The sequence below is a fragment of the Boleophthalmus pectinirostris genome, unplaced genomic scaffold (genome assembly GCF_026225935.1).
Source record: "Boleophthalmus pectinirostris isolate CB_2022bp ecotype Guang Dong unplaced genomic scaffold, ASM2622593v1 HiC_scaffold_8, whole genome shotgun sequence".
NCBI classification, from domain to species: domain Eukaryota; kingdom Metazoa; phylum Chordata; class Actinopteri; order Gobiiformes; family Gobiidae; genus Boleophthalmus; species Boleophthalmus pectinirostris.
In genome coordinates, this window is record NW_026571515.1 from 30,886,485 (window position 1) to 30,901,830 (window position 15,346).

A 15,346-nucleotide genomic window follows, 5' to 3' on the forward strand; every position below is an offset into this window, starting at 1 on the left:
GTGAGGCTTTTTCATAAGGTTATCGTTCAGTGGTGGAAGATGATGATGAGTGGTAGATTTTAGAAAAAGGGGTTATAAAGTTTTCAAGTTGGCAGGTTTGAGCAATTTTGATGAGTTCATATATGCAAAGCTTCTGATTTTGTTTCAAGAATGATATATTCATTTGATGAATAGTAGATTGTAAATTCCTGCTGAAGAGCAGTTTGTTTATTATTGTTCAATTGTTCATTAACAAAGTATTTGCAATTATGTAATTTACAGAATATTTACCCCTGAACTAGAATATTATTTAGTAGACAGACACTACATCTGTTTTTTCAGAGTTACTTTTAACTTCTTACACTGGGCTTGCAGTTTTTCATTCCTTAATTTTCCATTTTGGTCTCCTTTATCTGTCATCATGCCGGAAAAGTCGATCTGCGGTGTTTAATTAAACTGCCCCATCTTCCTGATGAGGGCTAGTCCCCTGGTTGCAGTGTGGGGCGCCACGCCATATTGAGTCAGTCGACCTGTTGGCACTTTGGTCTCCCTCGCATGATTGGACATGTACACATCACAATCGCCCCCCCCCTACAGCGCCCCCTGCCATGACCTTGATCTCATGACGCCACCTGATATAGCAAACATCATTCAGCTGCTGTTATCCAGTCAAGTAGAGTCTACATTGTCTCTCTAATCAAATAAAAACATAGAAATAGATTTTTGATCTATAGATGGCATGCAAGGAGAAAGACCAGAATCAGCTTGACAAAATATTTGGGTTTTGCCTTACTCTGGCGTTTAATCTTTTGTATCTAAATCTGTCACTGCCATCCGATTTGTGCCCTAGATATCAAAGTGGCAGAGCATCAGGGGGCTTAAGTACACCTCATGTTGTTTGCTCAGTTTGGTGTTAATGTTCACAGGCGTAGGTCAGGATAAAACCATGATACTAGTCAGACAGGGTAGAGAGGGTTTTGCAGTTTGCTACAGTTTGCAGTATAGGTGGAAAAATATCTTAAAATACATTGTCTACTTCAGTGACTCTCAAAAAAACAAAAACATTTGTTCTTTCTGAATACTTCCATATTGTATCAGCACTATAGTATGTCTAAACTAGGGCTAAACAAGGTCTAAAATAGCACTATGCCATTGCCAGTAGTATGCCAAAAGAAAAGCCACTACTTAGAACTGCAACAAAGTGTTGAATCTGATAAAAAAAAAAGTGAAGTATATGTGGTCAATTTAGTCAATTTCTGTCTACTCCTTTTTAAAGGTCCTATTTTACATAAAATTTACTTCTGTCTACATCTCCAAAGCTCAAAATACTCTGTTCCACCTTGTGATGTCATCAAGTGGTAGTTTTCAAGTTAACAGCTATTGTATGCCTTAAATTCAGTTGAGATTGGCAATTCCAGTGAAATCTGCTCTTTACAGCAGCATTTTCACACAAACAAGGATATTGCATATGGTAAACTACTGTCTAGTTATCATTCTTTGCATAGTAACAGGATATTACATTTAAATAATCTTTGCCCAGCTGTAGTAGGACGGTCTTGCAGTTACCTCCTGTGTAGTTTTAGTGTGTTTTCTGGCTTCATTGTCAATTAGTTACGATGAATTTAAGGTCAGTGGTTATTTAAGATTCTTTACTTGGCTGTCCTCCAATGGGGCCCATGGGAGGATGCTGCAAGATTAGGAGCAGTGCTTTACTATACGTTTGAGTGGAGGGCTAAGTGTAAGGATGTGTTTCGCTTCACATCATCTGCACTTTGGCTGAGATAACAGACTGGTGGCAATGAATGTAGGATTTTATGGTGTATTTTGCAAGATGGCTGCTGGGAATTTTTAAACTAGACAACGACTGTATTTTGTACATTATTGCAGTTAAATGGTAAGAGATTCTGGTTGCCAAATAATTATATACTGAGTATAATAATTGTACAATATATATGGAGTTGTAATAGTTGTAGGAGCCATTAATAGCACTGAAATACTTTATCATGGTACCAATAGCAGCTGTAACATTTTTCATATTATTTTATTAACAATGAATATAATATTATTATATTATATTGTAAGTAGTAGTCTATGCAGTAATGGCAACTGTAGTGACATTACTTACATTACTTTTAACAAATTTCAAATTCTTTCATAACATTTGGTTCATTTTTAAGTGCATATTTGTGGAAAACCATGTGCTGGTGTGGTTTTTGTGTTGAATTTAGTCCCGATGAAGGTTTGGTCCTGTTCTTGTCTAGTTTAGGTTTAGTTCCCACTTTTGTTTCAGTTTGGTCCTAATTTGGTCCTAATTTTGATGATGTGCTTGCATATGTGAACTAAAGTATAAATAATATTAGTCACAAGTATAGTACAAGTTGTAGTAGACTTGTCGTTATGAAAAACTTCATCATCATGGCGGCAATATTACTTGTTCACCTTAGGAATTTAAAGTTATGCCTTTGGTGCTACAAGTATTGCTTTCAAGCTTTCAGGTGACAATGTACCAAAATGTGTCCTCGTTATTACATCACATTTGTTTTGTCATAGTGCAAAACTGCCAAATGTGTCTTGTACAGTCAACTAGTCAACTTATATCATTACATAACCATCAATCATGATTATTTGTGTCTGGTTTATGCAGACATATGGACAGCCAGCTCTCGAGCCATTGCTGTTGTTTGTTCACCATGAGCGCATCCACAGAGACCAGACATTGGATATGTAACAGATGCTAGTCACATTTGACCTGACAATACAAACTGTCAGTTCATCAATATTCACAAAAAATAAATAACTTCTAGGACTAGACAAGTTTTCGCTTGTCAAAATTTTAAGTGAGTGCGCAAGGAATACTTAATAGACTTGCAAGTTGATGGAGCATTCTCGTCAGGATAATTGCACAAGCTAATTTTATTATGGTGTTCCTCATTTAGAGCGGAAACTGAATGGGAACAAAAGAGCAAGTGTGACAGCATGGATTCAAAGCAGTTAAAATGAATATTAGAATACTTTAAATAAATACAGTATTGACAATATTGTTATTGCATTGCTGAGTCAATTGTGATAATGGTGTCATAGTATAGTCTTCAAGGCAAATATATTTTATTTGTTAATACCTTTTATATGACTAGCTCTATTCAATTAGTTGCAGCAATTTTGTTTGTAGCTGACAAGTGAGTCAACTACTAGTTAAACTACTTTATTTACTATTTATTTAAATTATTTGTTATTTCTTAAATGCATCTTCTAGAGATGCACCTGAACACATCAACAGTGATGTAACCCGGGGTCATCGGGTGTTACAGGGCTTTCAACATCAGACACCCTCGGCCAGGCAACCCACCCATGGTTGATCAGACCATAACTTGTGTTCAGGTAGCACTCACTTGTCCCTATGGTTTGCATCTCTGGATCCAGACCCATCCTGAGGCCTTCTCCGCTGCTTCGTTGGTATTTTTGATGGCTCTACTCCTTGCTGTTCCTGCCATGTCCAGTAAACTACGGGCTCTGTGGAGTGAGTGGCCCTTGAATCCTCTGCAGCTAACTTTGATTGGCATACATTTTGCCTTCCAGCCTTGAGCTTGACAGTCGATGGTCAGCTGTTCATACTTGGACCTCTCTCTTTCATGGGCCTCTTGCAAGTGGTCCTCCCACAGCACTGTCAGCTCTATGATTGCGATGTTTTTAGTGTTTTTAGCCAGGCTGATGATGATGGTTGTCATAGCTTGCAGCCTCTGGTTCACATCTTCTTTTGATGTTGTTTCAAGCACCTTACTGACGTCCTCATCAAACTGCTTCCAGACTGCTGTGCTGCAGGCTTGTGGCCACTTGATTCTCCCTTTCACCAGGGTTAGGTTTGAGGGAACAGTAAATTTCACATTGAGGTTCTGGGCTCTGTGAGGTGCATCCTGGCTCAGCTCCTCCTGGGTCTCATCAGATGCGCCATCTGTATGCTGTGGCACATCCATTTTCTCCACACACTTCATCCTGGCTTGGTGGATCTTTAGGCTGCAGCTGTTTTTGCATTTTTTCCTGCACCTGCATGCTGCGGTCGTAGTCGTTACTCCATTGCCAATAGTTGGTAACTCTGAGTCAGTCAGGCTTTTACAGAATTTTTTTGTTTTCTTACCCTGTCTGCAGTCCTTATGCTGTGATGTAGATTTCCTCACATTGTTGCAGTGGGACTCTGACAGGGATCAGCATGTGCATTCACAGCAGAGCGGAGCAGACCTATGTCTCGTATGTGCGTCTCTTGGCAGCAGTGGTCAGCAAGAAACAAATAATACACATGAGCACTGCTCTGTACAGACACCTGCGCATCCTGCTCTGTGCACTTATGGTGCATATTTGTACATACTTATACATACTTATTTGTACATACATATTTGTACATACTAGTGCGGGGTCGTGCAGTCACACTCCCCGCGTGTTAATGGTTTAATCCATGTCTATGCACAAAGCCGACATCAGAAATATTTATATGACAATGAACATAGTCCATAATCTGCGAGACATCCACCTGTGTGGAACCAAAAGCAGTGGACACCCGTGAGACGAGAATGTGAGCGGTCAGTGTTAGCAGTGGTGGACACTTGTACCTCAGGTGAGTCCTTGGTAGCGGCAGCGACAGGCCGGAGTGGGTGCAAGAAAGCAGCGGGTCTGCTGTGGGATGGGGAGCACATGAAATAGACACTGGTCTGCTGTGCTATGGGAGGAAAACGAATGCAGAGAAAACTATAAAATACTGAAGTATCCTTACAGCACTGCGTGTATGTGAGAGGAGCACATGTGTGCATGAAGTGTTCAGAACACAAACTCAGTACTGTCACAGCCCATCTAAAATTCTGTATTCCTGGTGCCTCTGCTGGTGCATACTTGCATCGTGGGGCTCCGGAGCTGTTTTTTTGTACACATGTACTCCTTGCAGTCTGGTAATGAGGCAGAGATTGCAGACATTCCCCATACTGGCAGTGCTTTTAAATGCTACGGCAGTCACAGACTGGTTGAGATGTCATCACCATATAAATACTTGTACCGTCCCACTCCAGCCCCCAGCAGTAAAGTACCACCCAACCTAGACACTCCCCTTCCCCTTCTTTAATGCTAGCACTAGTGCTAAGATTGGGGGCAAGATCAAGCTCAAAAACTCTTATATCAAAGAACAATTGGTTATTTCAGCTGTTGAAAGTAAACTTGAGTATTGTGATTAATTGTTGTAACCCTATTTTATTACACTGACCTCAAATGACTAAGCATAGTGACTTTTAAGCCAGCCCCAAGCCTCAATAAAGTCTTTAAGAAGGGCATCTGGCATAAAAAAGGCCAATGCACAATAATGGAGCATAGTTGGACCCAGAAAGCAACATTGTTTGACAAAAAAACATTACATTTGCTCTATTTTCAAAGTGACATAGTTTTACAAATGGGACCTATAGCCCACATTGTGATGGATGCTCCTGTCAGGACGACTGTTGCTGTTGTTTTCTTGCTGGGCCCCTATTACTGAACAATTCAATTAGTCATTCGTCCTAATTGATGTGTTTTGCTCGCACCCTTTATTTTCCTCAAGGTCTTTAAAGACGTCTCCGGCTCAAAGTCAAGTCCTTTTCCATTATGTCCATGATTTGCGAGTTGAATTATGGAGCTCCGTGGTAGGGATCATCTCCAAGTGTGTTCTGTGTGGCAACTTGTAATATATAGTTGCTCTTCCAGAGATGCAAGCTGGAATAATGGCAGTGTTCAATAGATTTATAAAGACATCAGGACAAAAACAAGTGAATGACTTCAGCTGCTGGACAACAAAGAACTGTCTTATAACTATAGGTCTGTCACAATTGATCCGATTATGTTGCTATAAACAAAACTAATGAACAATGCTGTATTCCTCAAATTCTTCTAGTGCAAAATACAGTATACAATACATACTGAGCATCCAAAATATTGGCCTTAAATACTGTTAACTGATTAATGCAGATTGATTTTCTGGTTACTGTTGGCCCAGATTGTCTTTAGGATTGTCACAATAGTTACTATGTAGACTTATCATTCAGTATATGAAAGCTGGGACAATATATTTTGGGGCTCAATATTTATTGTGTGTACACCACCAATAATGGTGAGGTTTTTGTTATTTTATTGTAATGAGAAAAGATTTGAGCTGTAGAGGGTTGAAATATATGACAAATTATTGCATCATTTTGCTATTTATCTGTTGCAGCTCAGGCCTTTTAATGATACTGTCTATTTAAAAATGTTTTACTAGGATATACCTTGCATTATTGTGAACATGTCCATGGTTTAAAGTAATTTCAATATCATTGTTTATCACACAGTATATATCTCTAGCAATATATTGTGCTTCAAAATTTGTTATTGTGACAAACTCTTATTAATACAAAGCTGTTCTATAGTTACCAGTTTCTGCATTGTTAAATATCTAGATATACAGTATATGGTATTGGTTGATATTAGATATGGCATTGGTTAATATCAGGTTGGACAAAAGTTGGATCGGCGCATCTCTTTGACATACTGTTCATGTAATTTACTGAAAGAGTTATCAATAGAAAACATTGTCAAAACATTGTGAGTGGCTGACTTACAAAACAGCAGTAATACAAGTGTTTTAAAACCCTTGCCTTTTAGAAAATGCACCATCATTGCAGCTAATTACCTGTGAACAAACAGAAGAATAATGGCTGCTGAGGGCTTAGAGGCGTCTAAATGGTGAACAGTGGCGCAGATGTTTGCACTGTACACAGACCACAACAGCCTGCAGCGTTATAGCTTTATGTTCACTGAAATAAACTCATCCTGTTTGGAATTAAAAACATGACCTCTATGAAAAGCCCTCACGTTAAAAGATGTGTGTGTGGCCATAGGCGGACTGTCCTGGTGTGAGGTTACATTGAAGGGCTGTGCAGGCTGCTGGGCCACAGGAAGTCAGTGAAACAAGAGACTGGATGCAATGGTCAGCGCTTTGCTGGCCTAAAGGTCACAATCCCCATAGTGTTGTCTTTTTGTGGAGCTGCATATCCTTCAGTATCTATGAGGTGTCCTGGGAGAGGCTGCAGTTTATGGTGGATTCTTCATATAGCGGTCTTACAGAGGAGAATTTTATCAAACTAATGATGTTGATGTTAACTTGATGTTCTTAGTTTATTTATATTTATTTAACCCAAAAAAGACCAATTGTAAGCTTTGAACTGGTCAAGATACAAGCTGTACACATTGAAATGAACAACTTACAACACACAACAAAATTCATAGCATGCATTCTTGATTTTCCAAGAGACACCATTTTACTGAAGTTATAGCAGCTCATTGGTCAACCTTCAGTTTATATGAAGTGTCCTGGCAAATGCTGTAGTTTTTGGATGGATTCCTGGCTGTTTTAGAGGAGAATTTTATCAAACTAAGTATGCTAGAAAATAAATTAATTGGTTAGCAAATAATTATCAGTTTGGTCTAAATCTCAATCACAATACCATTATTACCATTATTTTCTAATATTTCAAAAGTCCTATCCTAAAGTTACTAGACATCTAAAGCATTGCAAATTCAGAAACTTCTATATCATATTTATTGTTATTTTATTTATTTATTTATTGTTTCCTAGATGCAGCACAAACATTTTTTTCCTATAAATGTTAGCATATGTGGTGCCATTAGCTGATCACTTATCTTAGTTTATTTATATTTACTTAACAAGAAAAAGACCCACTGCAAGCTGTGACCTGGTCAAGATGTCAGCAATAAACAGAGAAAGAAAATGTTAGAATTAAAGAATCAAACAATTCTAAAACCAATTGATAGCATGCAATTGTCAGAGAATTTTACAGCTCATTGGTCAACAGTGAACATGCTTGCTCACCATTGTAATTGTTTATCTTAGTCTGGAGTTATACAATCAGTAATCCCCCACACAACAGGTCAGTGTTTTCAAATTTAATCTATTGTTGTGGCTAATATTTTTTCTAATCCTCTCTGCCCACTTGATCACAGGTAGCGTGTGTTATGAATGTATCAGCTAAGCTCTAAGCGGTTGGTGGGGCATGCACTCGGGGCTATGTGTGTGTTCCAGTGGTCCTGACAGCCCTTTCCTCATTAAACCCCCATCAGACGCACAAGGTCAACACAGCAGATACATCCACTACTGTGATGTGCATTATACACAACACAGACATACACAAGCCCTTAATAACACAATATTACCAATCATTTGTTTTATTTTTAGCTTTGTGGTTATTGCTTTGAACTACTCAGATGTCAGAAATGTGAATAATGCCTGGAGACTATTACGTTCCTACTACAACAACCCCCCTTGGTTATTGAACTGTCTGTATTGATATTAGAGATAGAAGATAGTTTGGCCAATACGTCGGTGCATTTATTTGGTCCATCGGCTATCAGCCTTTAACCTCCAGCATAGGTTGATGTTTTGTTTTGGCCAACATGTATACACAAAAGTATATACAGACTCTATAGCTCTTTTAAAGATCAGTGGTAAAAAAGTGAGGATGACAATCTTATTTGGCCCTACATACTCAGGACCCTGGTACGCCATGGAAAAAAAAACAGCTCTAATTTATGGTCTAATTAATTTGGTCGAGCTCTAATTTATGATAAAAAGGTGTTTATGTATTGTTTTTCCATAGTCAGTAGTATTTGAGAAATCAGGTCAGCAGTGTAGTCACAGAAGGTTTCACAGCAGGAGAGAAAATAACGGATTCAGGCGAGAATGCCATGATAGGCCAAACATTTGCTACACACATTAGGATCTTCATTATTATTAGTATTAGTAGATATTGCATGTAAGACAAGTTGTCCTCAAATTGTGGCAGCACAGGTTTAGAGCTGATCTAGACCTGGTCCTTTCAATGTCTTGGTTTAATCAATATAGTACCTAGTAGAGCTGAACATTTACGATTTATGTTAAAATCACAGCCTTCCTATTCTGTCCATTAAAATAGCTATTTTGATTACTTAATTTGAACTTAGTGCCTAGTTTTAGTCTGGGTTTAGTATATTTTATGGGTTAGATCCCAATTTTGTAAATTTGTAAATAGATGGTTATTTTTCCAGGTTGACTGAGTACGAACCGAGTCTAGTGACAAAAAAACATAAACAGGGGATGCTCTCATAGTTTTACCTTTCCACAGAATCCCACAGCTGTAGAACACATGGATCTTCTATTCGTAAATCAGCTTTCCTCTCTACTTCCTATTGCCACTAACCTTTGTACATTAAAATCCCACCTGAGACTCTGCTCCTTTGGTCAAGCGGTAATAGGAAGGAAGTGTTCGAGGGATGAGTTTGAAGTTGCTGTCAGTCAAGAAAAAGGGATTAGACTTGTCCTGCATCCTGTCACTCTCTGTCTTATTATAGAAACCATGTAGTCTACCATAGGGGCCCTGTTTGGTGCATTATTATGTTCATGTCCCCGAAATTTAAGCCTCATTGAGCTGGTAACAAGTATTGAGCTATTTGTAATTGCTAATGCGGCGTGTCAATAATGTAAATGCAGATCAGTAAAAGTCTTGGGAGCTTACATGGGTTAGCTTTCAGGTAAAGAGGAAGTCAGTGAGTAATCTGCCCAACTTTAGCCTAGTCAGCTTTTGCAGGAAGAACTGAAGAGGCATTGTTAGCAAATATTGAGTAGTTAAAAAATACTGATATGACTACTTATCCTTACCTGTTATACATAATGATTTTCATTTTACATATTTTTGTTAGACTGTTTCTGTTACATTTTTTCTTGATTATTTGAGTTTAATCGATAAAGGAAAACTAGATCTTGATAAGCCTTTACATTTAATTAAATTGATGACTTGTGTAGTAAGTAGGATTAGTGATGACCTATATGGATTAAATTCAAGCATGCATTGTCAAGCAGCATTGGTCTTCCACAACTGGTACTTGTACAGAAAAACACAGAAATTCAAAAATGTCTTCAACTTGATATTAGATGATCCACTGCTACATTCATTAAACTTAGTACTGTTGTATAATAAGGGTTGTTGTTGGTTAGTAAAGGTTACTTAATTAGATCGGTCTTTGGTAGTACTTTACATTAGGAAAAGGCAATGTACAATTTATTGCAAGATATTGCGATTGTTATTTTGAAGCCATGCAGAATAAGAACTTCAGGAATGTAGTCTATAGTATTGTCAATGGTAATCCTTGTCAAAGCCTGATCTCATCAGATTTTATAAATTAGACTAGGCCTAACTATTACTTGGAAGACTGCTGGGAATATCAGCTACAACAGAGGGACTCCAGTGGCATCTGGCCAATGTGTCCTTAGGCAAGACACTTCACCCTAATGAATGTGGTGTGTGTGTGAGTGTTGATGGTAGTCGGTTGGACCGATAGTACCTCGGTCCATTAGTCTGCCCTAGGACAGCTGTGGGTACAATAGTATCTTACCAGGAATATATATAGTATGGAAATATATAGTATGGAAAAGAATGAATAATGCACAATATTGTGAAGCAACTGGGAAAGCACTGTGTAAGACTAATGTATTATTATTGTTAATAATAAAAAGTAATAGAAAGGAAAGTAGAAAAAGTTGATTAACAGAACAGAAAGAAACATGACGTGTAATCTTTCCAACAGGGATATGAGGTGATATTTCTGCACTTTTGGAGTTTGCAGTCTTTTCACAGTTTGTGAAACATAGTCATTTTTGACATTTTGATTGATTGCAAAAATAAGAGGATAAAAAATATATAGTGATATTTTTGTTGATTTTGGCCCCCCATTCTTTATTTTATGTTGATAATGGTAGCATAACTTTATCTCCACTTGCTTATGTTGCATTTATGATCCTGCTCCCTTGTCTGTCTGTACAATCCATGTTGCCGACAGCGTCAAGGTGACAGTGTGTGTGATAATGTCACAGGAGCAGCGTGGGTCTCTCTGGACGTCTTTGCTGTCACATCTCTGACAAATCAAAGCCGATTTCACCGTGTCAGCTCCATGCTTGTCCCCACACTCCAGTACTGCTGCTGCATATGAAGCATGTCACTCCAAAAGGATGTTATTTACAAAGGATGGCCCATATGGATTTTTCCTGCCCATACCCATATCCAGTATATTTCTTGCTGTTGTGTATTTGACTTAAAAGAAATACTGCATAACGTTTCTGGTGGAAGGCCCATCATCAGCTTGTTCTCCTCATGGAGATGTTATTACTTTGCCTGGAATGTTCTACGTATAGCATTAAATCTATCTATGCATTTATTCAATTACAGGCTTTACTGCTGAAAAAGTACCTTCAGAAATGTATTCTTACTGTGAGCATTCTCTCCTCTTCACCAATCTAACCTGCAACTTGCTGTCGTGCTGTCAAATGCTTGCCCCTGAGTTATGACTCTGGCCATACTGTGGAAATTTCTGGAGACAATGTGGCAGACCCTCTAACTGAAAAGTAGTGAACCTCTTACCAATATCAAGATATGAAATTCTACAGCAAGGCCCACAAATTGTTGTTAAGTTGTAGTTAATTTAACAAATTAAGAGACTGGGACAGATTTGAACAAACTGATGCTAAATGCTGGATCTACATTGATATTGAAAAAAAAAAATTAACTGATACAGATATTTTGACCATCCCTATTATTTATAGTCACCCCCTGTCTCCTACAACTGAAGAACTAAGACTGAGCTTCTTGCCTTGCTAATACATACAAAGTACAGGAGCACAGACAATTGAATCATCTGTCCAGCCTTTGAAAACAATAGGATAATTGTTCATTGTCTTGCAGGTGGATCTATAAAATTGATGTCTGGCTAAAAGCAACATGCATCACTGTAGCTCTACCAATGATTTTTAACTACCACACAGCTCTGGGTGCTTTGTTTTAGCTTGTCAAATTGTGTGCACGCTTTCAGTGAACCGTGTCTTCATCTGACTCCAACTCGATTTTTTTCCTTTCTTGTGACTGGAAATGTGTGGGAATGTTCACTTCGGTTGGTTGCCTGTTTACATAAAAATACTGCGTCAGCCTTGAGCACTCGGATTGTCGGTACCTTGTTTGCATAAAACAAAAGCAGCTCTCTGTATAGTGCTGAAGTAGCCTAACCTTTAGAGCTGGAATAATTCATGACTTTTACACATCTCAGTTGCCAATGCACTGTATCAGCCCGTGCCTCTCTCACCTCTCTCCCCATTCCCCTCCCAACTAGACCCCATCCAACCGCCAGAGGTTAAAAAAACGCGGTACACCTTTCTTGCATAAAGTCACAGCATGTTTTCACTGAGCTAGCTTCCCTAATTGACACATGCGCTTGTCTCACACTCTCTATTTTTTCTCTGTACTTCCTTTACAGTTCTTTTGCAATGTCTAAAACGGTGACAAAGAAGCAGCACTGGCGGTCCAAAGTGCAGGATAGCTTTGTCCCGCTATTGGGAACATCGGGGGAGCTTGGGATTTCAGTGGGCGGAGGAGCAGACTATGGAGAGTTCCCCTTCGTCACCTCGGCACCAGGAGGAGGCCTGACAGTGGGAGATATCATTCTGGAGATTGGCGGGACACCTGTGCTCGGGATGACGCTGGGAGATGTCAGAGGGGTGCTTAACACCTGCCCGCATCCCGTAAGAATCAAGACCGTCCCACCAGGTATGGACTCATTTCACTATTAAAACTAGAATGCACATTGATAGGTTATGTCTGAGTGGGCTTTCTCTTGTTTCCCTCATTAACTTAAAATCAATAATCTAACCCCCCAGTTAGGTAGTGACTAACCAACCTGGCCCTGATCAAACATAGCTCCAGATCTCAAATATTCTTGTATCATCCAGAAAAAAATTATACTTCTTTTACCTCTGACAGACAGGATACGGTTCGGAAGTTTGTCAAAGCATGTGGTTTTGACTGGCCAGACAACTACATGGGCCAAATGTAGAGGAGAAATTTCTCTATGGAATAAACTTAATAGCCATAACCTATATTGCACTAAATTGATTCTTGTGAGTTTAAGACACGTTATAATGATGTTACATAATCAAAACATACCTAGAATTGTGTTTTTTTTTTCATTCACAAATGATTGAGTAATCCTTTATTATTAGTCTTCTACATCTCCAAAGCTAATAATGCTCTGTTCCACCCTGTGATGTCATGTAGTGGTAGCTTTCATGGCTACTTAGTTCAGTAAACATTGGCAATTCCAGGTGTGGAATAATCCAAATTATTCTAGTGATAGTCTGTATGGAGTTTAAAACGCTGTGGAGCAGTTCCTGTATTACTAGATGACATCACAAAGTGTTTGCATTTGATTTGTGTGTTAAATGTATGAACGAAACAAAACACAACTCGAGGTATGTTTTTTATGAAGAAACAACACTATAACATGGATCACAAAATAGTGTAATATAGACCCTTTAACTCATAATATTAACATCAGAATCATTACAAACATAAAAATATTGTGTTTGTGGTTATAGTTTTTATAGTAAATAAAACAATTTGACTTAGTAAGCTTTAAGTGGTTGCTGATATGCTGCTAATGTAAAAGCAACTGAACTGTTACTTGCAGATCACACCTTTTACCCTCTGAAAATGTGTGGGGAAACTCTGCATACTTCCTCTGGTTTAATTTATTCAGTGCACATTGCCTGAGAAAATGCATTCAATTTTAATTCCCTGCCTCCTGCCTCATACACTTTAACTTGTTGCACACCATTGCACTTGCCTCATCAGACAACACCCAAAACAATCTGTTCCCCCAGTCAGTCGAGTTGGCATCCATATATTAAACCTCAAGATTAATCGCAATAGATTCAAAACCGTGATTTAAATCAACACGATTTGCAAATCTCAATGGCTGCAATTATTCACGTAATATTATGGCCTTTGCAAACAACAAAATATCAGTTCTTATTGATTGAAAAATGGCTAATCCTGTACTTTAGACTGATACACTAATGCACACGATTCTTGTATTAGTTTAGCTTTTCATGTTTCAGTCAGCTCTCAAATATTAATAATTCTAGACATGTTTGAGTAATCCTGCATTATTTACTTTGTCTAAATCTCCAAAGCTCAAAATGCTCTGTTCCACCTTGTCGTGTCATGACGCAGTAGTTTTCAAGTTACAGTTATCTTTTGCTTTTACTTCAGTAGAGATAGGCAATTCCAGAGTTGAAAGTATTCAAATGATTCATGTGAAGGTATATGGAGTTTAAAAAGCACAGTGGAGCACTTCCTGTATTACGGCAGGTGTTTGAGAGAAGGACACATCTTAAATATGCAGGATTTGTGTGTTAAACATATGTGAATGAAACAATACAAAACATCAGGTACGTTTGTTATAACAAAACATTATAACATAAATCAGAATATAGTGCAATATAGGCCCTTTAACTGAGTAATGTTGTCATTCCTAATATTTACACACAGCTCTATTTTTCAAAATTTTAAACAATTTTTGTCAAAGCAATTGAGCCTTATATGTCACTCTATAACAATCCACTGGTTATTAATTATGTGCTTGTTCTGTTGATAGGTTTTGGTCAGTTAGTCCACAAGTGTCAAGGCGAACTGTCAATATGTGGCGAGGAGGTCAAAACCAGCCATGACAAATGACGCATGAGGGTGACGATATAGTTGTCTGTCAGGTTCTCAGGGTCCTTGATGTTTAGAACAGGGGGGCACAGAGGAACGGATGAATTTGTTGACTCCGAACAGAGCAATATGTCATGTGGGTGTCACCTAACCGCAGCACCCAATGGCCTTGCCTGCGAGATTGATAGCTGATTTGGCCACAGGGGTGTAAATGGAGACCTTTGCTCCCATTCCGCCCACTGTTAGATGTATTATCATTCCTGAAGTCTGCCCATGCCTCCTCGGACAGCCCTGACTGCCTGAACCTAGACAGTGATGGATGGTTACACGCACCAGGTTGCTGTATCACACATCCTCTCACTCACACACATACTACAGGTCTCTTCGCTCTAATGCAAGACCCATTCTCTCCACATAAGTGCAGAGAAGGAGGTAACAGGCTAGTCAAGAATGGTGTGCCTTTTAGTGTTATTTAGGAAAATTCACAATTGTTGAGCTTGATTTCATGTACTTGTGTCCAGGTCTATTATTTCAGTAATGATCCGCGTCACGTTACAGACTCCACGCCGGTGCGTTAAATCAGTCTAACTCTGTTCGTCATTGTTTAATCCGCTTGTACCATAGTCCCACCAACTGAAAATAGTTCACTTTTAAATCTAACTTCTTAACTGTCTTGACACTTAGAAATGACTGAACATTAACCTTGATTAAAATTCAATGAATTGCTCAGCCATATTGTTGTAGAATAAATTGTAGTAGCCCAAGAGTTGAAGAAAAGAGGCATGATGCCA

General features: G+C 38.6%; 1 protein-coding gene across 3 annotated transcripts in view; it reads left to right on the top strand.

The window, feature by feature from the left end:
- LOC110164476 (membrane-associated guanylate kinase, WW and PDZ domain-containing protein 1) overlaps positions 1–15,346 on the top strand; it is a 55,311-nt gene that overhangs the window by 2,372 nt on the left and 37,593 nt on the right. For all 3 annotated transcript variants that reach the window (XM_055166150.1, XM_055166151.1, XM_055166152.1), the window contains exon 2: positions 12,319–12,608. In XM_055166150.1, coding sequence (XP_055022125.1) covers positions 12,329–12,608 — 280 coding nt within the window. In that variant the 5' untranslated portion in view covers positions 12,319–12,328. The remainder of the gene's footprint in view (positions 1–12,318; positions 12,609–15,346) is intronic.